Source organism: Ranitomeya variabilis, chromosome 2 (assembly GCF_051348905.1).
Source record: "Ranitomeya variabilis isolate aRanVar5 chromosome 2, aRanVar5.hap1, whole genome shotgun sequence".
Taxonomy (NCBI): Eukaryota; Metazoa; Chordata; class Amphibia; order Anura; family Dendrobatidae; genus Ranitomeya; species Ranitomeya variabilis.
Window position 1 is genome coordinate 413,718,892 of NC_135233.1, and position 21,947 is coordinate 413,740,838.

At 46.1% G+C, this 21,947-nt stretch overlaps 1 protein-coding gene across 7 annotated transcripts in view; it reads right to left on the bottom strand.

Annotated features, from left to right (window-relative positions):
• TYW2 (tRNA wybutosine-synthesizing protein 2) overlaps positions 1-21,947 on the bottom strand; it is a 143,059-nt gene that overhangs the window by 41,374 nt on the left and 79,738 nt on the right. For 5 of the 7 annotated variants that reach the window (XR_013221433.1, XR_013221432.1, XM_077286548.1 and 2 more), the window contains one exon: positions 6,675-6,843. Coding sequence is in view for 5 of the 7 variants with exons in the window: in XM_077286548.1 (XP_077142663.1) it covers positions 6,675-6,843 (169 nt within the window). In the remaining 2 variants the exon portion in view is untranslated. Of the gene's footprint in view, positions 1-6,674; positions 6,844-8,951; positions 9,010-9,264; positions 9,339-19,403; positions 19,486-21,947 lie in introns of those variants that run through there. The other 2 variants (XM_077286550.1, XM_077286549.1) reach the window with 2 other exon arrangements.

Here is a 21,947-nt window from a genome sequence, read left to right on the forward strand (position 1 = left end):
TTTCACAAGGCTCTGTAACTGTTCAGAATGTTCCAAGAGAAGAACGTTTTGGTGTTACTGCAGAAGATAATTACAGAGTAAAGATAACTGTTCAGAATGTACCAAGAGAAGAATGTCTCAGTGCTCCTGGAGAAGATAATGACCGAGTAGAGATAACTGTTCAGAATGTACCAATGTACCAAGAGAAGAACATCTCAGGGTTCCTGGAGAAGATAATGACAGAGTAAAGATAGCTGTTCAGAATGTACCAAAAGAAGAACATTTTGGTATTCCTGCAGAAGATAATGACTGAGTAGAGATAACTCTTCAGAATGTACCAAGAGAAGAACGTTTCAGGGTCCCTGGAGAAGATAATGACAGAGTAAAGATAATTGTTCAGAATGTACCACGAGAAGAACGTTTCAGCAGCGTTCCTGGAGAAGATCATGACAGAGTAGAGATAACTGTTCAGGATGTTGCAAGAGAGAAATGTCTCAGTTTACTGCAGAAGATAATGACAGTAGAAATATAGAAATTACTTTTCAGAATTTTCCAAGAGAAGCAGATTTCAATGTACCGGCAGAAGAAGAGAAATGGAAGCAAGTGACCCAAAGAAGCAGGAGATGAGGAGGCAGGCAGCACTCATAACGCTGATGAACCACTACCAGGCTCTCACGCAGGACAAGTATGTACAGTACAGACCAAAAGTTTGGACACCTTCTCATTTAAAGATTTTTCTGTATTTTCATGACTATGAAAACAGTACATTCACACTGAAGGCATCAAAACTATGAATTAACACATGTGGAATTATATACTTAACAAAAAAGTGTGAAAAAAATGAAAATAGGTCTTATATTCTAGGTTCTTCAAAGTAGCCACCTTTTGCTTTGCACACGCTTGGCATTCTCTTGATGAGCTTCAAGAGGTAGTCACCAGAAATGGTCTTCCAACAATCTTGAAGGAGTTCCCAGAGATGCTTAACACTTGTTGGCCCTTTTGCCTTCACTCTGCGGTCCAGCTCACCCCAAACCATCTCGATTGGGTTCAGGTCTGGTGACTGTGGAGGCCAGGTCATCTGGCGTAGCACCCCAGCACTCTCCTTCTTGGTCAAATAGCCCTTACACAGCCTGGAGGTGTGTTTGGGGTCATTGTCCTGTTGAAAAATAAATGATGGCCCATCTAAACGCAAACCGGATGGAATAGCATGCCGCTGCAAGATGCTGTGGTAGCCATGCTGGTTCAGTATGCCTTCAATTTTGAATAAATACCCAACAGTGTCACCAGCAAAGCACCCCCACACCATCACACTTCCTCCTCCATGCTTCACGGTGGGAACCAGGCATGTAGAGTCCATCCATTCCACTGGTCTAATGTCCATTCCTTGTGTTCTTTAGCCCAAACAAGTCTCTTCTGCTTGTTGCCTGTCCTTAGCAGTGGTTTCCTAGCAGCTATTTTACCATGAAGGCCTGCTGCACAAAGTCTCCTCTTAACAGTTGTTGTAGAGATGTGTCTGCTGCTAGAACTCTGTGTGGCATTGACCTGGTCTCTAATCTGAGCTGCAATTAACCTGCGATTTCTGAGGGTGGTGACTCGGATAAACTTATCCTCAGAAGCAGAGGTGACTCTTGGTCTTCCTTTCCTGGGGCGGTCCTCATGTGAGCCAGTTTCTTTGTAGCGCTTGATGGTTTTTGCAATTGCACTTGGGGACACTTTCAAAGTTTTCCCAGTTTTTCGGACTGACTAACCCTTATTTCTTAAAGTAATGATGGCCACTCGTTTTTCTTTACTTCGCTGCTTTTTTTCTTTCCATAATACAAATTCTAACAGTCTATTCAGTAGGACTATCAGTATCCACCCAACCTCTGCTGAACACAGCGGATGGTCCCAACCCAATTTATAAGGCAAGAAATCCCACTTAATAAACCTGACGGGGCACACATGAAGTGAAAGTGAAGAGTGTGCAAAGCAGTCATCAAAGCAAAAAGGTGGCTACTGTGAAGAACCTAGACTATAAGACATACTTTCAGTTGTTTCACACTTTTTTGTTATGTATATATTTCCACATGTGTTAATTCATAGTTTTGATGCCTTCAGTGTGAATTTACAATTTTCATAGTCATGAAAATACAGAAAAATCTTTAAATGAGAAGGTGTGTCCAAACTTTTGGTCTGTATTGTTCGTCCTGTCCAGTCAAGTGCTGCAATATTCAACATAAATTAGAGCAGCTGTGCTCACTTTCTTATCCTCTGTCAATACCCTTATTTGCCAGCAGGGTAAGGAGGCACCAGAGAGCTGCAAATTCCTTACTAAGTTTGTGACAAATTGAGGAACCTTGCTGTGAAGCCCTCCTCCAAGACTGATAAGAAGAGGGTATTCTGGGAGCAAGGGAGGTTGTACCGGGAGACTGTCCCCTGTAAACCCCAGCAGTAGTGGTTGAGGGAGAGACAGCTGGTCGTACCTTACCCTCACTGCCAGACACTCCTCTATAGTGGAATATGCTGCTTCCCTCAGCAGGAGCTTCCGGCTTAGGTACAACACAGGGTGCTCTGGGTTCCCCAAGTCGACATAGCTAAGCACAGACCCGAGGCCAAACTCGCTGACGTTTGTCTGTACTCAGAACAGTCAACTGCAATCGACCGCCCTTAGCACAGAGGAGCTGCTCAGGGCAGTCTTCAGAGCCCGAAAGGCCCCTCAGTGTCAGTTTTCCAATCAACTGTATGGGGTAGGTTCCTCTTGGTGAGGTCCATCAAGGGCTTCCCAAGCCTACTATAGTTTTGTACAAAGCGCCTATAGTATACTGCAGTGCCCAAGAAGGACATCACCTGATTCTTGGTCCTAGGGGTGGGCCAGGACGCTATAGTATCCACTTTCCTAGGCTCTGTTCAAGGTAGTGGACCTCGCTCATGCCCATCTGGCACTTTCTCAGCTTGATGGTCAAGCCTGCTTGGTTAATGTGCCTGAGCACCTGCTGCAGATGCTCGAGGTGATCCTCCCAGGTGGGGCTGAAGACAGCAATGTCATCCAGGTATGCCACAGCACACCTCGCCAGTCCCTGGAGCAGGTCGTTGACCATCCGCTGGAAAGTGGCAAGAGCATTCTTCATGCCAAAAGGCATGACCGTGGGCTTGTACAGTCCAAAAGGGGTGATATACAGTTAAGTCCATACATATTTGGACAGAGACGACATTTTTCTAATTTTGGTTATAGACATTACCACAATGAATTTTAAACAAAACAATTCAGATGCAGTTGCAGTTCAGACTTTCAGCTTTCATTTGAGGGTATCCACATTAAAATTGGATGAAGGGTTTAGGAGTTTCAGCTCCTTAACATGTGCCACCCTGTTTTTAAAGGGACCAAAAGTAATTGGACAATTGACTCCAAGGCTATTTCATGGACAGGTGTGGGCAAACCCTTTGTTATGTCATTCTCAATTAGGCAGATAAAAGGCCTGGAGTTGACTTGAGGTGTGGTGCTTGCATTTGGAAGGTTTTGCTGTGAAGTAAACATGCGGTCAAAGGAGCTCTCCATGCAGGTGAAACAAGCCATCATTACGCTGCAAAAACAGAAGAAAACCCATCCGAGAAATTGCTACAATCTTAGGAGTGGCAAAATCTACAATTTGGTACTTCCTGAGAAAGAAAGAAAGCACTAGTAAACTCATCAATGCAAAAAGACCTGGGCGCCCACGGAGGACAACAGTGGTGAATGATCGCAGAATAATCTCCATGGTGAAGAGAAACCCCTTCACAACAGCCAACCAAGTGAACAACACTCTCCAGGAGGTAGGCGTATCATATCCAAATCTACCATAAAGAGAAGACTGCATGAAAGTGAATACAGAGTGTTCACTGCACGGTGCAAGCCACTCATAAACATCAAGAATAAAAAGGCTAGACTGGACTCTGCTAAAAAACATCTAAAAAAGCCAGCACAGTTCTGGAAGAACATTCTTTGGACAGATGAAATCAAGATCAACCTCTACCAGAATGATGGAAAGAGAAAAGTATGGCGAAGGCGTGGTACAGCTCATGATCCAAAGCATACCACATCATCTGTAAAACACGGTGGAGGCAGTGTGATGGCTTGGGCATGCATGGCTGCCAGTGGCACTGGGTCACTAGTGTTTATTGATGATGTGACACAGAATAGAAGCAGCCGAATGAATTCTGAGGTATTCAGAGCCATACTGTGTGCTCAGATCCAGCCAAATGCAGCTAAACTGATTGGTCGTCATTTCATACTACAGATGGACAATGACCCAAAACATAAAGCCAAAGCAACCCAGGAGTTTATTAAAGCAAAGAAGTGGAATATTCTTGAATGGACAAGTCAGTCACCTGATCTCAACCCAATTGAGCATGCATTTCACTTGTTAAAGACTAAACTTCAGACAGAAAGGCCCACAAATAAACAACAACTGAAAACCACCGCAGTGAAGGCCTGGCAGAGCATCAAAAAGGAGGAAACACAGCGTCTGGTGATGTCCATGAGTTCAAGACTTCAGGCAGTCATTGCCAACAAAGGGTTTTCAACCAAGTACTAGAAATTTTATTTAAAATTATTTAATCTGTCCAATTACTTTTGGTCCCTTTAAAAACAGGGTGGCACATGTTAAGGAGCTGAAACTCCTAAACCCTTCATCCAATTTTAATGTGGATACCCTCAAATGAAAGCTGAAAGTCTGAACTTCAACTGCATCTGAATTGTTTTGTTTAAAATTCATTGTGGTAATGTCTATAACCAAAATTAGAAAAATTATGTCTCTGTCCAAATATATATGGACTTAACTGTAGGTGGACTTCTGTGCCTCGGGGCTCAGGGGAATCTGCCAATATCTCCTTCTCAGATCCATAATGGATACACGCTCGCGCTAGCTAACCGCTCAAGCGGCTCCTCGATGCGTGACATTGGGTGTGCATTGGAGGCTGTTATGGCGTTGAGCCCCTGTAGTCCACACAGAACTGGGTGGTCCGGTCCTTTTTTGGCACCAGGACTACAGGTGAGGCCCACGCTCTCTTAGATCATTTAAATCACCCCCAACTTCAGCATCTCATCGACCTACTGGCGCTTGACGTGCTGCACCTCGTCCGAGATCCAATAGGATGTATGCCGGATTGGGGTATGATTCCCGGTGTCCACTTCGTGATCCGCTACCTCAGTCCTTGCAGGCTCCAGGCATGTTGATAAACACGGCCTGGAAGGGTTTTAGCGTTGCTTGCAGGTGAGACCGCTGGCGTGCGGATAGCAAGGCACTTATCTTTATATCCTCTATGGACCTCCCAGCCTTCACTTGGGCCAGCATGTCCAGGAGGGGGTCTTCCTCTCCATCCTCGAACAGGTTGCAGACTGGTAGGATGCAGGCTACAAGTTCTTGATGAGCCTTCATCATATTAACGTGGAAGACTTTTCGCCTACCCCGAGCATGGTCAAGAGTGAACAAATAGGAGACTGGGTTGAGCCATTGGTGTATGATGTACAGGCCTTCCCAAGCTGCGTCAAGCTTATCCTTTGTTACGGGGACTAGCACCAACACCTTCTGACCCACCTGTTAGGTCCGCTCTCCGGCGTTCTGGTTGTACCACCACCGCCAGAGCCGCCGCCTCACCCCTACCTTCTGTCTCTTCCCCACTATCCCATAGAATGTAAGTCCGCAAGGACTGGGTTCTCTCCCCTCTGTACCAGTGTGTCACTGTAAACCTGTTTACTGTAAACGATATCTATAACCCTGTATGTAACCCCTTTCTCATGTACAGCACCATGGAATTAATGGTGCTATATAAATAAATAATAATAATAATAATAATAATACCAATGCTTCTGGTCAGCCTGGTCCTGCGCCATTTTGTCATGCACCAACTGCACCAAGGTCTGCATCTCGTCACAGCAGCGCATGACATACTCTACGATGGACACTTCTGGAGAGCTCAGCTCTTCTTGTCAGGATTCCCTTACCATCTCAAGGGGTCCCCGGACTCGCCTGTTGTACAGGAGCTTGAAGGCGAAGAGGGGCTGTGTGTAGGATTTGGTCCTACAGAAACCAATGGTGGGAGGAGTAGTAGACCACCTCTGGTTGTGCAACAGAACAATGGAAAATAATATCTTCCTGACAGCGATCCCATGATTGCTGGTGGTTAGCGTCTCCTATACCTATAAAGTATAAAGAGCACTTGCTCAGTGTATACTGCCATAAAGGAAGGCAGAGATGGTAATAAAGCGTTCACCCTTTGTGACTCGCTTATCTCTTGTAAATTGTTGAATCGTGTTGCTCTGTACTGTCTTCTATAGTTTGCACGTGTCCAGTCTTAATTGTGAGGTTCGGCAAATTATTAAAAACCATTTCTACCTTCCCTATGAGGAGTCTGGCTGTGTATGACAGTTGACTCCCGGCTTCTGCTAGAGCAGCGGTTAACACTGCAATGACATTTTAGAATATCATTGCAGAGCCAAATGTGCACCACCGGATGTTTAAAGTCTATGAGGGTCTGAAATTCATTAATGTTCACATCTGCACCATTATATTCTTCCAATGCTTCAGTCACAGTCAGTTCGCCTCCACAGACACTAGAACAATGGAAACTTGTAATGGGGTCAACAAAGAATAGTTACAGTATAATGCAAAAAAAAAAAAAAAAAAAACAACACTGTTTTTGCATCTATTTATTTTTTAATAAAGGAAACTAATACTTACCGCTATCAAACTTTTAATGCAGGTGCTTCCAGGGGCTACATTGTTTAAAAGATCTTCTTGTACAGATTCATTAAATTTTTCTTCAAGAACTGGAAGAGCGACCATACCATCACCAAATTTCTGTGCACAATAACGACCATCGAGAATGTTTGCCTTCTCCAGATACTCTCTGCAATAAAAGAACAGAAGAGAGAAATGTGTGACTCAATTATAACCACCACCAGCAGACAGACGTCACCCGGGGTTCAGCTCATGAGTGGCCCCCTAGCCGGGTAACCCTGATTACAACTACAGGGGCCACCATAATTTGTAGGTACAGGAGAACCTCAGCAGATGACTGCGCCGTTACTGGGAAAAAAAATCTCTACACAAAGACCAACACTGGTATTACCGCCATATGGTGAAATGTAGTGGAAGATACCAGTCCTACAGTGTAAGAGATTACAGCACAGTTGTAGAAGGTGACTTACAGCTGACGTTCTTTCTGATGGAGTCATCACTTTTCCTGTCTTTTCCATCTGGCCCAGGCCGACACGTTGGCTTGTCCAGTCAGGACTCTGCTGCAGAGATTACAGCACCATCCCTATTTATCCCCAACCTGCACAAACTCCTCATCCTCCCGTCACCCCAATATTGAGCCACTGTCCCCATTACTGCACTGCTGTGTGATACAAAATCCATCCTCTTACTGCCCCACATACTAACGCCACCACTGTGCCCCTTACATACTAAAATGTCTTGTTTGTGCCCCCTATACATGGCAAAATTGCGCCCTAGAAAACAGTAATGCCCTGTGCAAGTGTCTTTGAAAACATTGTCCACATTTTGTCCCTAGAAAGTAGTAATGTCCAATGTGAACATTTGACGATGCATGTCCCTATAACAATAATCCTTACGTGTCCACATAACATTTAATAATATCACCTGACTCCCCCCATAAACAGTATGATACCCCTGCACCTCCCCTATACACAGTATAGTGTGCTCACAGCTCCCCTATACACAGTATAGTGTGCCCACAGCTCCCCTATACACAGTATAGTGTGCCCACAGCTCCCCTACACACAGTATAGTGTGCCCACAGCTCCCCTACACACAGTATAGTGTGCCCACAGCTCCCCTACACACAGTATAGTGTGCCCACAGCTCCCCTACACACAGTATAGTGTGCCCACAGCTCCCCTACACAGTATAGTGTGCCCACAGCTCCCCTACACACAGTATAGTGTGCCCACAGCTCCCCTACACACAGTATGGGGGCCTACATTAGCTCCCATGCTGTATAATGGCCCCAAAACTAGTTTCAAAAGTGTATAATCATCGCCTAACTAGTTTCCACACTGTATAATGGCCCACACATTAGCTTCCAAGCTGGATAATTGCCCCAGCATAAGATTCCATGGTGTATAATTCCCCCTGAATTAGTTCCCACGCTGTATAATGGCCCCTTAATTAGCAATTGTGGCACATATGACAAATATATGTAGAGATTATACCCAAATATGTAAGTGTCGACCTACCTATATGGGAAAGTAAATGGTTCAGTACAAGAGAATCAGATCATATAAGAAAAAGTACACAAGAACTGAATATAATGAAAAACACATACAAATCTTTAGGAATAGAATAATACAAAAAATGCATAATAGACTGAAAGTGGGCAACCACAAGATGGCACCACACACCACAAGAATAACGAATTTGGGAGATAATCCCACTGTGTGCCAAACATCATAAATCATTTGAATATACCCTGATACTAGTGTCCTAAGTCTCATTGAGAAAAGGGTAATTCACAACCATAGATAGAGAAGCACATGTGGTGCAAGAAGAAGGCAGTTCAGCGAATCGCGCGCCAGGGCCTGGCACCACCGCTCACACTAGGTAAGAACTTGTACCACATGTGCTTCTCTATGTTTGTGAATTACCCGGCTCTCAGTGAGACTTAGGACACTAGTATCAGGGTATATTAAACTGATTTATTGTTATGTTCACACCTGATGTTCATGCCCCTGGACACTAATAAAATAGCTTTATATACAATGCATGTAAGTGACCTCCACATCTCTACAAGTGGCACACTAGGACATGTACAGTGGCTTAAGAAAGTATTCAGCCCCTTGGCTTTTTACCTATTTTGTTACATTACAACCGGTGTTTAAATATTTATGTGATTCGATTTGTGTGTTATGCATCAGCACTAAACAGTCCAAGAAAGTGAAGTGAGAAAAATCCATGCATAAATTAAATTTATAAGAAAGAAAAAAGTCAGCTCACCATGTTGTAGGAATACAGATGAGAAGTTCCACGCGGATGGCCTGGAGCAAGGCAAAATCTTCAGCATTCAATATGAAAGGGATAGGAAATCCGGCGAGGCATGAGTGGTAAATTCAAAAAACATTATTATTATTAAAAATGAGTAAAATTAAAAAACAGATAGAATCACCAGCAGCACACTGACCAACGCGTTTTGGCTAAGGAGCCTTCTTCATGGTAAAAGGCTCCTTAGCCAAAACGCGTTGGTCAGTGTGCCGCTGGTGATTCCATCTTTGTTTTTGAATTTTACTCATTTTTAAGGAGAGTGACATACCAGCTCTGGCTTGTCCAGGTAGGAGGCTTATTCACCGTGCAATACTCCTCTGGGAAATATAATATGCAAATTGCCTGTTCAGAAAAAAAAAAGAGGACTTAAACTCTATAGTGCCACCTGTTGGAAGTAGCGATCCTACAAGTTGCAATCAACCCTTTAACGAGTCGTGCAATATGGCTTAGGATAAAAATCAAATCAGTATCTCAATTCGCAGACACGGTGTTTCGGGCTGTTGGCCCTCGTCAGTGCGAAGCATGAGAACTAATTTGGCAAGATGAGAGACTCAGGACTGGGGTCTAAGGAGCAATGTTTCGCCTTGATACTGATTTGGTTTTTATCATAAGTCATATTGCACGACTCGTTAACCCCTTAATTCCATATGACGTACTATTTTGTCGAGGTGGGGTGGGCCTTAATTCCCACCGACGGGATAGTACGTCATAGCTTCCCCCGTGAGCGCGGCCGAGTGTCAGCTGCCTATCGCAGCTGACATCCGGCACTATGTGCCAGGAGCGGTCACGGACCGCCCCCGGCACATTAACCCCCGGCACACCGCGATCAAACATGATCGCGGTGTACCGGCGGTACAGGGAAGAATCGCGCAGGGAGGGGGCTCCCTGCGTGCTTCCCTGAGACGATCGGTACAAGGCGATGTACTCACCTTGTACCGAGCGTCTCCTCCCTGCAGTCCCCGGATCCAAAATGGCCGCAGGGCTGCATCCGGGTCCTGCAGGGAGTACTTCCGGGTGCCGTGCAGGCGCTGGTAAGCCTGCACGGCTGTATGTCAGATCACCGATCTGACAGAGTGCTGTGCAAACTGTCAGATCGGTGATCTGTGATGTCCCCCCCGGGACAAAGTAAAAAAGTTAAAAAAAAAATTCTACGTGTAAAAAAAAAAAAAAAAAAAAATATTCCTAAATAAAGAAGAAAAAAAAAATATATTATTCCCATAAATACAAGAAATCGCAAGAAAAAAAAAAAAAAAAAAAAAAAAACACGAGCCAAAAAAAGCTTAATTATCATACCGCCGAACAAAAAGTGGAATAACACGCGATCAAAAAGACGGATATAAATAACCATGGTACCGCTGAAAACGTCATCTTATCCCGCAAAAAACAAGCTGCCATATAGCATCATAACAAAAAAAATTAAAAAGTTATAGTCCTCAGAATAAAGCGATGCCAAAATAATTATTTTTTCTATAAAATAGCTTTTATCGTATAACAGCGCCAAAACATAAAAAAATGATATAAATGAGATATCGCTGTAATCGTACTGACCCGACGAATAAAACTGCTTTATCAATTTTACCAAACGTGGAACGGTATAAACGCCTCCCCCAAAAGAAATTCATGAATAGCTAGTTTTTGTTCATTCTGCCTCACAAAAATAGGAATAAAAAGTGATCAAAAACTGTCACGTGTCCGAAAATGTAACCAATAAAAACGTCAACTCGTCCCGCAAAAAACAAGACCTCACATGACTCTGTGGACCAAAATATGAAAAATTATAGGTCTCAAAATGTGGAGACGCAAAAACTTTTTTGCTATAAAAAGCGTCTTTTAGTGTATGACAGCTGCCAATCATAAAAATCCGATATAAAAAACGCTATAAAAGTAAATCAAACTCCCCTTCATCACCCCCCTTAGTTAGGGAAAAATAATACAATTAAAAAAATGTATTTATTTCCATTTTCCCATTAGGGCTAGGGTTAGGGTTAGGGTTAGGGCTAAAGTTAGGGATAGGGTTATAACTCCCTAACAAAAAAAAATTTTGGTTCCAAAATTGTGCTGATGTAAAGTAGACATGTGGGAAATGTTACTTATTAAGTATTTTGCGTGACATCTCTGTGATTTAAGGGCATAAAAATTCAAAGTTGGAAAATTGCGAAATTTTCAAAAGTTTCACCAAATTTCCGTTTTTTTCACAAATAAATGCAAGTTATATCGAATAAATTTTACCACTAACATGAAGTACAATATCTCATGAGAAAACAATGTCAGAATCGCCAAGATCCGTTAAAGCGTTCCAGAGTTATAACCTCATAAAGGGACAGTGGTCAGAATTGTAAAAATTGGCCTGGTCATTAACGTGCAAACCACCCTCGGGGCTTAAGGGGTTAAAGGGTTGATTGTGACAAGTGATGAGCGAACGTGTTCGCCACTACTCGTTACTCGCCCGAGTATCACTATGCGTTTTTGGCGACTTTAGAGACCCAATAACGGTGCAGGGATTGTCTGCCAGGCCATGAAAAGCCGCAGCCATCTTTGTTGTGGTCATGCAGTGATTGGCTGGGCTGTACAGCATCATCCCGAGTATAAAAGACCAAGGGGCCGCCCTGCTCGCTGCATTCAGTTCCGGATTCAGTTAGAGTAGGGAGAGCTGGTGCCGAGATAGGGTCAGAATTGTGGTTTTTAGAGTTAGTGTAGGTCTGCAACTCTTAGGCTAGTTTCACACTAGCGTCGGGAACAACCCGTCGCTGTGCGTCGGGCCGACGTTCCCGACGCTAGGGTGGTCTCCGCCGCACAACGGGGGCAGCGGATGCATTTTTCCCACGCATCCGCTGCCCCATTGTGAGGTGCGGGGAAGTGCGGGGAGGTGGGGGCGGAGTTCCGGCCGCGCATGCGCGGTCGGAAAAAGTGGACCGTCGGGAGCAAAAAATGTTTTTTTTTCCCGACGGTCCGCTACCACACGCCCAAGCGTCGCAAAACGGACGCGACGTTTGGCAATGCGTCGCAAATACGTCGCAAATGCGTCGCTAATGTTAGTCTATGACGAAAAGACGTATCCAGCAAGAACTTTTGCTGGATGCGTATTTTCTGCAAAACTACGCATTTGCGACGTATTGCAGTTAACGCTAGTGTGAAACTAGCCTTACATCCACAACTCCTGAGAGACCAACAGTCCTTTTTAGGGCAAATTCGTGGGTCCCGATATTGCAGCGCTAGGCAGGCAGGGCACAGCATATCCACATCAGTGCAAGCTGCATCCTTCCCAAAGCTCCATAACTGTCTGCTGCTGCAGCTTCTTTACTATATACCTAGTTGGATTTTTTTTTTTGTGTGTGTGTTTTAAATTCACCGAAAAAGGCCTCATATCTGCGTGCTCCAACTTTGGTCATTATTGGCCGGACGACCACTTTTTTTGCTGTCTGTTATTCTAATTCTATACAGCATTATTTAGCTTCCAAAATTACAAAAAGGCCACATATTTGCCAGTGTGGTATTTCCGTGAGAGCCCTCATATATCACTGTGCTACAAGTTTGGTCATTATAGGCTGGAGGACCACTTTTTTTGCTGTCTGTTACTGAAATTATATACAGCACTATTTAGCATAAAAAATATTAAAAGGCCACATATTTGCCAGTGTGGTATTTCCACGAGAGCCCTCATATCTCTGTGCTCCAAGTTTGGTCACTGTAGGCCAGTGTACCCATTTTTTTGCTGTCTGATACTCTAATTCTATACAGCACTATTTAGCTTTAATTTACTTCACAAAAAATCCCCCAAAAAGTCTATTCTATCAGGCTGAGGCCTGGCTGGTGTTTGGGTTGGAAAAATCGTAGATTTGCAGGCATACTGATCAGATATTATTTGAGGATTTGAAATAGTGCAGTAGTCCATTTAAAATAGGCAAGGAGCAAGGGACGGGGAAGTGGACGTGATGATGATGGTGCATGCAGAGGACGAGGACGTGGCCAAGGTGAAAGTGGGCAACAACAAAGACCCACAGCTTCTCGCTCGACCTTCCTGTCCCAGTTTCTAGGGGACCGCAGCACAACACTATTGAAGCCAGAGCAGTGTGAAACGGTTGTTGGTTGGATAGCGGATAATGCTTCCAGTCACTTAGCCACCACCAACACCATGTCTTCCACATGGTCAAATCTGTGTAGCCGTGAGTGTGGCTTGGATATTCCTCTCCCTGATCCTCCTTCCTCCCACCATGCCGAGGGCCCCGAGACAACTAATCCCACACCCGGACACTCTGAAGAGCTGTCCAGTTTTCCATTTCAAGACTCCAGACTCTCTGCCAGTCAACTTCAAGTGGGGACACATGATATCGAAAGTAGAGCTGCCCAAAGCTTTGCGCAGCCCCGGTCGCACAAAACCGATGGTGGGAAAGTGTCACAAGAGGTGGACGATGATGAGACACAATTGCCAGAAAATCCGGAGGAGGAACAGGATGCGGATGTGGATGACAAGGTGTTAGATGACATAGTGAGTGACCCAACCTGGCAGGAGGACATGCATATCGAGGACAGCAGAACACAGGGGGAAGGAGGCATATCCCCCCAACAGGCAGGAAGAAGCAGTGTGGTGGCCACAGACAGAAGGCGTGCATCCGTTCCCCATAACACCAACATGAGTGAAGTTGCCATTCCACCTGTAAGATCTTTCAGAGTCTGGTTATTTTTTAAAGACTCTGCTGATAACCCCAAAAAGGCCATTTCCAGCACCGGCCATGCGCGCATCAGCAGGGGTAGCAAAACAACCAGCCTGACCACCACCGGCATGATCAGGCACATGGCAGCAAAGCACCCGACTTTGTGGGCCAAACCCAAGGCTCCAGGACCACTGCCTACAGGTCACACCACTGCTTCTTCCACTGTTTTGCGGAGAAGCCAATCCCCAGTACACTGTGCATGTGAAGATGCCTCTACCCCTTCACCTGTTGTGGCCCACAGTCAAGCAGCACCATCATGAAGCCAGTCCACATCCTTGTCCCAGCACAGCGTTCAGTTGTCTATAACCCAGTCTTTGGAACGCAAGCAGAAATACCCTGCCAACGCCACACGGTCCTAAATTCTAATATTTCTCTTCTACTTGCGCAAGAAAATAGAATTAGTCTTATCGGTAATTCGGTTTCTAGGAACCTTCCACGACAGCAGTATCGGAGGTTGTCTCCCCACCCTAATAGGGGACAGGAAACAAAGAGGTTAAATACCCCTCCAATTCCTGCAACCACCAGTGTTTTTTCTGGACACAGTAGCATGTATAGTTACCACTTAAGTGCAGGAATCATCCAATAAGAATATCAGATAGGGAGGGAAATTAGTGCTGTCGTGGAAGGTTTCTAGAAACCGAATTACCGGTAAGACTAATTCTATTTTCTCCAGTCACCTTCCACGACAGCAGTATCGGAGTAATGCCAACAGCTAATTTCTAAGGGAGGGACAACTACCTGCAGAACGCGTCTGCCAAACAATAGGTCCCTATTGAAATTTAGTCTCTAGTGCCTGGTGAATGTATGGACTGACGACCAGGTGGCGGCTCTGCATATCTGCTCAGACGATGCGTTCCTTCTCTCTGCCCAGGAAGTCGAAACTGAACGGGTGGAGCGGGCTTTCAGCGATGCTGTGGGTGCAAGCTTCTGGGATGAATATGCAAGACAAATGGCTTGTTTGATCCAGTTAGTGGAAATCCGAGACCACCTTAGGCATAAAGGAAGGGTCTAGCTTAAGGATTATGCTATCCATGGTGATGGTTAAGTATGGCTCCTGTACTGACAAAGCCTGCAGCTCTCCTATAAGCCTAGCGGTAGTGATTGCTACTAGGAAGACGGTCTTAAGGGTCAGGATTTTTAAGCCGATGGTTGATAAGGGTTCAAAGGGGTCCCCGGTCAGACTATTCAGGACAAGGTTCAAATCCCAATGAGGGGTCTGGACATGGAGCCTAGGGCGAATCCTAGTTGCAGATGTCATGAAACGTCTAACCCAACGGTGGCTTGCTAAATCCTGATCAAAGAAGGAACTAAGTGCCGACACCTGAACCTTTAGGGTACTAGGTGAGAGTCCTAGATCCAGTCCCTTCTGGAGAAATTCTAAGATTTGTGCAATATTGGGATGGAACAGATCGGGTTTGTTTGGGAAACATCAGGATGAAAATTTTTTCTAAACCTTGCCGTAGATGGCGTTAGTTATTGGTTTCCTACTTTTTTGTAGGGTCTGAATTAAGTCATCTGAGAGACCTCTGTCTCTCAGAATCTTGGCCTCAGTAACCAGGCTGCCGGTTTCAACCTATGTAAGTCTGGGTGTAGCAGGGGGTCGCTGTTGAAGATCGACTATCTGGGGCAGAAGTATCGGGCCCCCTAGAGACATGTCTGTCAACGCGCCGTACCAGCTTCTTCCTGACCACATCGGTGCCACCAGAATCGTTGTGACTCGGGCTGCCCAGATCTTTTGTAGTGTTCTTGGTAACATACAAATCGGAGGGAAGGCGTATGCCAGAGCAAACTTCCAAGGATGGGAGAAGGCATCCAGTCCTTGCGCTTCGTTTGAGGAGTTGAGGGAGAAGAAAGTGCTTGACTTCATGTTCTGACTGTTGGCAAACAGATCGACGTTGGGACTTTCCCAACTCCGGACCAGGGATAGGAATACCTCTTGGTTTAGAGACCACTCCCCAGGATGGAAGTCTCTCCTGCTGAGGAAGTCCGCCTGGGCATTGTCTGATCCCTTTATGTGCACTGCTGTGATGGATAGGAGGTGTTTTTCTGCCCAGAAAAAAATCCTTGCAGCGGTTAATTTCAGGCTTGTGTATTTCGTGCCTCCTTGGTGTCGGAGGTAGACCACTGTAGTCGTGTTGTCGGACATTACACGTGCATGGTGAACTTGGATGAGGATAGATGTGGCTTTTAGTTCCCTCAGATTTGAGGAGCTAGACCTGATGTTTGGGGGCCACAACCCCTGGAAGTGGGAACCTTCTACTACGGCAATCCAGCCTCTCTGGCTTGCACCCGTTGTGAGCACCTTCAGAGGAAGTTGATCCCAACTGACTCCCTGTTGAAGGTTTTGGGAGTTCAGCCACCATGAAAGGGAGGATGTTATGTGACTGGGGCGAGGATTGCTCCTGGTTAATGCATTCTGGCGTCATTTCGAATGCATCAGGATGTGGGACTGAAGGACTCTTGTGTGGGCCTGGGCCCAGGAGACTGCTTGTATGCATGACGTCAATGAGCCCAGGATTGACATCGAGTCTCTTAAGGTCAGAGTCCTCTGATTCCTGAATCTGGAAATCCTCTGGACGAGATCGAGTTGACGGTCCCTGGGTAAGAAGGGCATTCTTTCCCCTGAGTCCAGAAGAACTCCTAAGAATTTTTTTTCTCAAAGATGGATGGAGATCCGACTTCTCCAAGTTCGGAATCCACCCCAGGGATCTCAGGATATCCAGAACCTTCGTCACATCCAGATTCAGACAAGGAATGGATGGAGCGACAATAAGAAAATACTCAAGCTACTTACTGGTAGCGGTGTTTTTCAGGAGCCCATGACAGCACTAACGAGAGAGGGGATCCACCCTTCAGGGACAGGAAACCTACAGAGATAAAAGGGCGGCACCTCTCTCCCGCATCAGTTGGATTACAGAGCATGAGAGGACCTCTTGGTTAGCAGCACATAAATAATTTACACATTTCACCCTCTGACTAAACTTAAAAAATTTATATCAATAAGTGGTGATAAGCCATGTCAGCATAAAGGGAGGGAATATAGGAGTGCTGTCATGGGCTCCTGAAAAACACCGCTACCGCTAAGTAGCTTGAGTATTTATTCAGTCACCATGACAGCACTAACGAGAGAATTACAGAGAAAAAGAGTTTTAGGGAGGGACTACTGCTTCTAGCACCCTTCTACCAAACGTGAGATCGTTGGAGCCACCCAGATCTAATCTATAATGCTTAAAGAAAGTAGGTGGAGATGACCATGTGGCCGCCTTACATATATCCTTCATCGACACCTCCGACCTTTCTGCCCAGGAAGTCGCCATGGCCCGAGTTGAATGAGCTCTTATGCCTTCCGGAACTTCTAGGCCACCTGCTGAATAAAAGAAAAAATGGTGTACCAGTCCTAAAGTAGAACAAAATCAATTTTATTAAAGCTATAAAACATGAGACAAGTCAAACAGTGACAGTGATGGGTTAAAACCGGCGCACAGGCCGTAACTGCAACAAAAGAGGAACAACACGGCACCCATCATAGGAAACATAAAGGTTCAGGCTCATATGGAGACCGTCCACAGGCTAACAGTATATATATACTCCATAATCCAACTGTGGGAACGCACATGAACGGAACAATATAAGAACCAGAACATACCGATGTAAGTAAGAAATAGATATGCGGCAGGTACCGTGATGTCCCCCTCCTCCCGACGCGCGTTTCGGGTGTCCCTTCCTCAAGGAAGGGACACCCGAAACGCGCGTCGGGAGAAGGGGGACATCACGGTACCTGCCGCATATCTATTTCTTACTTACATCGGTATGTTCTGGTTCTTATATTGTTCCGTTCATGTGCGTTCCCACAGTTGGATTATGGAGTATATATATACTGTTAGCCTGTGGACGGTCTCCATATGAGCCTGAACCTTTATGTTTCCTATGATGGGTGCCGTGTTGTTCCTCTTTTGTTGCAGTTACGGCCTGTGCGCCGGTTTTAACCCATCACTGTCACTGTTTGACTTGTCTCATGTTTTATAGCTTTAATAAAATTGATTTTGTTCTACTTTAGGACTGGTACACCATTTTTTCTTTTGTGGTTATGTTATTATTTGGTGTGTCCTGCACACTTGTTTCCATTTAGGCTTCCCTGCATGGTACCATGCTGGTTCTATTGTTTGGGAGCCTTATTTGCTTTCTACAATTTCACCTGCTGAATAAGCCAAAAATCTCTTCCCTAATCCATCTACCTAAAGGTGTTTTTGGACACCCTAAACGGATATGAATAAAGAATTATCTTTTTTCCAGGGGTCTGTTAAAGATATATACCTAAGTAGACATCTTTTGACATCTAATGAATGGAGTTTGAGTTCTTTTTGATTTTTAGGATTAGGACAAAAGTGGGGAGATTTATTTCCTGAAGTCTGTGAAACTTTGACGCCACCTTACCTTACTTACCTGTCTTCTTCTGTCCCTCGGCGCACTCCCGGCTCTGCTCCGCTCTGCTTCTCCCTTCTCTCGGTCGCGGCATTCTGTTCTTTCACGCATGCGCAGTCGCGTCTCCTGCACCGCACTGCCTCCTGGGAGGTTGCAACCCGATGGCTCTGACCCAACATGGCGGCGCCCATCGGGTATTTCTTCCCGACGTCTTTCCAGGTAAGACGCCTTTGCTTTGTAGGTTTCCCTGTACTTCCAGTCAGTGTACCTATGTCCTAGGCTCCCCGGTCTTTGTACCTTTGTCTCCGCTGTAACTGCCCTGCGTTCCAGTCTGGTCTGCCCTGTTTCACCGACGTGCCTGCTCTGCCTTCCTGCCTTGTCAGCCCTTTCTCTCTACCGTGCCTGCCCTATGTACTTGCCTTATCAGCCATGTCCCGGCCGTGCCTGCTCTGCGTTCCTGCCTTGTCAGCCCTGTCTCTCCGCCATGCCTGCCCTGCTTACTTGCCTTGTCAGCCCTGTGTCTCCACCGTGCCTGCCCTGTGTTCCTGCCTTGTTAATCCAGTGTCTCTGCCATTCCTTCTCCGTGTTCCAGTCTTGCCCACTCTGTGACTCCGCTGTGTCTTTCCTCTTCTATTGTTTTAGTAGCCGTCCCTTTGGCTCCAGCTGTTGTGTCTCCATCCCCCTTGGGCCTGCTCCTAACGCTCCCTGTATAGGGGGTGGTTCCATCTGGTCCGCTCATCCTTGGGGGGCCAGAGGGTCCACTCTCGGGTTGTTCTCCGAATCCTTACACATACACACATACTCGAGTATAAGCCGACCCGAGTATAAGCCGACCCCCCTAATTTTGCCACAAAAAACTGGGAAAACTTAATGACTCGAGTATAAGCCTAGGGTGGAAAATGCAGCAGCTACCGGTAAATTTCAAAAATAAAAATAGGTACCAATAAAAGTAAAATTAATTGATATATCAGTAGGTTAAGTGTTTTTGAATATCCATATTGAATCAGGAGCCCCATATAATGCTCCATTCAGTTCATGATGGGCCCCCATAGAGATATTTGCCCCATATAGTGCTGCACAAATGTTGATTATGGCCCCATAAGATGCTCCATATTAAAATATGCCCATATAATGCTGCACAAAGGTTAAAGGGAACCTGTCACCCCGTTTTCCGTATGAGATAAAAATACCGTTAAATAGGGCCTGAGCTGTGCGTTACAATAGTGTATTTTGTGTACCCTGATTCTCCACCTATGCTGCCGAAATACGTTACCAAAGTCGCCATTTTCGCCTGTCAATCAGGCTGGTCTGGTCAAATGGGCGTGGTGACATCGCTGTTTCTTCCCCCAGATCTTGCTTATTTTTCCGTTGGTGGCGTAGTGGTTTGCGCATGCCCAACTGCCGAATCCACTGCACAGGTGAGGAAAAAGAGCGCTATCTGCGCTATTTCCCTGGTGATCGGTGGGGGCGGCCATCTTCCTGTGGCCGCGCGTGCGCAGATGGAGCGCTCTGCTGCCCGGGGCTTCAGGAAAATGGCCGCGGGATGCCGCGCGTGCGCAGAAGGAGATCGCGGCAGCCATTTTCCTGAAGCCGAGATGCCACAGTGCACTCACCAGTCTTTCTTGTGCGATAGTCCTTTATTTAGAACATGTGCGGGCACACTTGGGGAGAACGTGGACAAAAGATGACGGCCGTTTTGTGCTGCCGCGCTTCTACGGGACCCGTAGAAGCACGGCAGCGCGAAACGGCCGGCATCTTTTGTCCACGTTCTCCCCACATGTGCCCGCACATGTTCTAAATAAAGGACTATCGCACAAGAAAGAAAGAAAGACCGGTGAGTGCACTTCTGTTTTTTTTTCCTTTGCTTGGATTTATACGGTTCTCTATTTATGTGCACCCAGAGTCTAAAGTCAGGCATATATGGCACAGCATCGGCATTTGGTTGAATTGTTTGTGGAAGCGGTGAATTTGTGGGCACATCGGTGCCGTGGACTTGCTCTACATTCTTACAGTAAAAGGAACAGATCCTCTAAGACCCATCTTCAAAAATGCGTGCTCTGCTCGAAGGGGCGGAACTGGAAGCAGATGCGCTCCGGAGGAGGGACTTTCACTCGTGGCCTAGTACCAGCAAAAGCCGCGGACTAAATTTTCGGTGCCCGCCCGAGAATAATGGGAGTGGAGCCGATGTGAGGCCGCCGGAGGACCCACCGAAAACCGAATTTCCCCTGCTGACCTGCCAGACGATACAGCGGGAGGAGGTGTGCGCATGGAAGAGCCAGGAAGAGAGCTGTAGCAGGAGCCCTCCCAGCCACCTACTCCTGCAATGGATTCCAGCTTCAGGTTAGATAGGGGGCTGTGCAAAGGACGGTGCAGGCACCCTAGCTACATCTTCCCTTCAGGGGATGAGGAGAGGGACCTTCTGCCTCCTTCCATCACCGCAGTCTTAGCATTGGTGATGCAGTGGGGGCCACACGGTCTGCACATATGCACCTGTACAGCCTAGGGTTTCAATACCTTAGGGTGGTCAGCGCTGAGTCCGGCATCTTGTCCCACGTTGCAGGAGAGGATACGTGGAGGCGACACTCCACGTGCTCGCCCATTGTTAGTTTGGGGAGATCGGACCCATTCAAAAGGGTCCGTTGCCCCCGTCTCATCTTCATGGTAAAAAAGAGAAAAAAAAGGTCTGGGAAAAACCAGACATGTGCCTCCTAAAGACACTAAACATGAACTGGATTAGCCTGTGGCCAGTGTCAGGGTGTATACGTTTACTTAGTGTCAGTCTCCTGGCGGCAGTAGCATACACCCAATGAGATGAAGGAGAAAACTATTTTTACGCATATCTTGCTGTATGAATCTCGTATATGAACTACACCAGGTTCTCGGGGTGCACCACGTTGGGGCGATTCTTTTAAGTGTAAGCACGGCGCAATTACATGAACCGCTTAAGGAGAAATCCACGCTTTGCCCTCGTTGCATTTAGCTGCTAGCGCTTTCGGTGAGTAATAGATCTATCGATGGACATCCGGAATACACAATTCTTATATCTCTAGCCCGGATCGGTGCCCATATATATCATATTTATACAACAAAGAATCTCAACAAAGAAGGTACCAGTTTTGGCCAGTATTCAATGGGAAGGGGGAATGAGGAGTATAGGGAGACTTGTATTTGCAGCTAAGCCATAAAACTTCAGTGATTCTAGTGAGGGTCTTGAATTACACACATACAAGCAGCAGGCAGAGAGAGAAGGGGGGATGGGGCGGAATGGCCCACAACTGTCTCTGGAAAGCCATGTAACCTTCTGAAACCATACTCGCAATATGAAATTTTTACATTATCGTGACACCTTCCTTCTGTGCTGTCCTTTTTTTCTTGCTGCCTCACCGCTCATCCTCCTGCAGCTGTCTCTCTGTTTTTAAAAACAAATTGTTGCCCGCATGGCAGGCAGCTCGAACCTATCACAGGTGCCGCTCATTTGTGTGGGCTCCAGGCTCTGGTATGCTGCTGTGCCGCCGAGTATTAGATCGGGCCAGGACCTGCAGTCCCCTACCCTCCGAATTTAGCTGCCGGGACTTCAGTACCCATGCAACCACGGACTCTGGTTCTTAACGAGTGTAATCACAGCTCCACTCCCCAGGTTCTGTTCGACTTCTCTCCTACTGACACCTTGTAAGAGGACCAATCCTTGCTTCCAGGCACGACATTACTTCCTGTAAGGTAGGCAATGCCACTGTGACAACCGGACTCCTGGGGTTCCACACATGTACGTGACCTCTCCATCACTACAAGTACCACACTATGACACATACGTGACCCT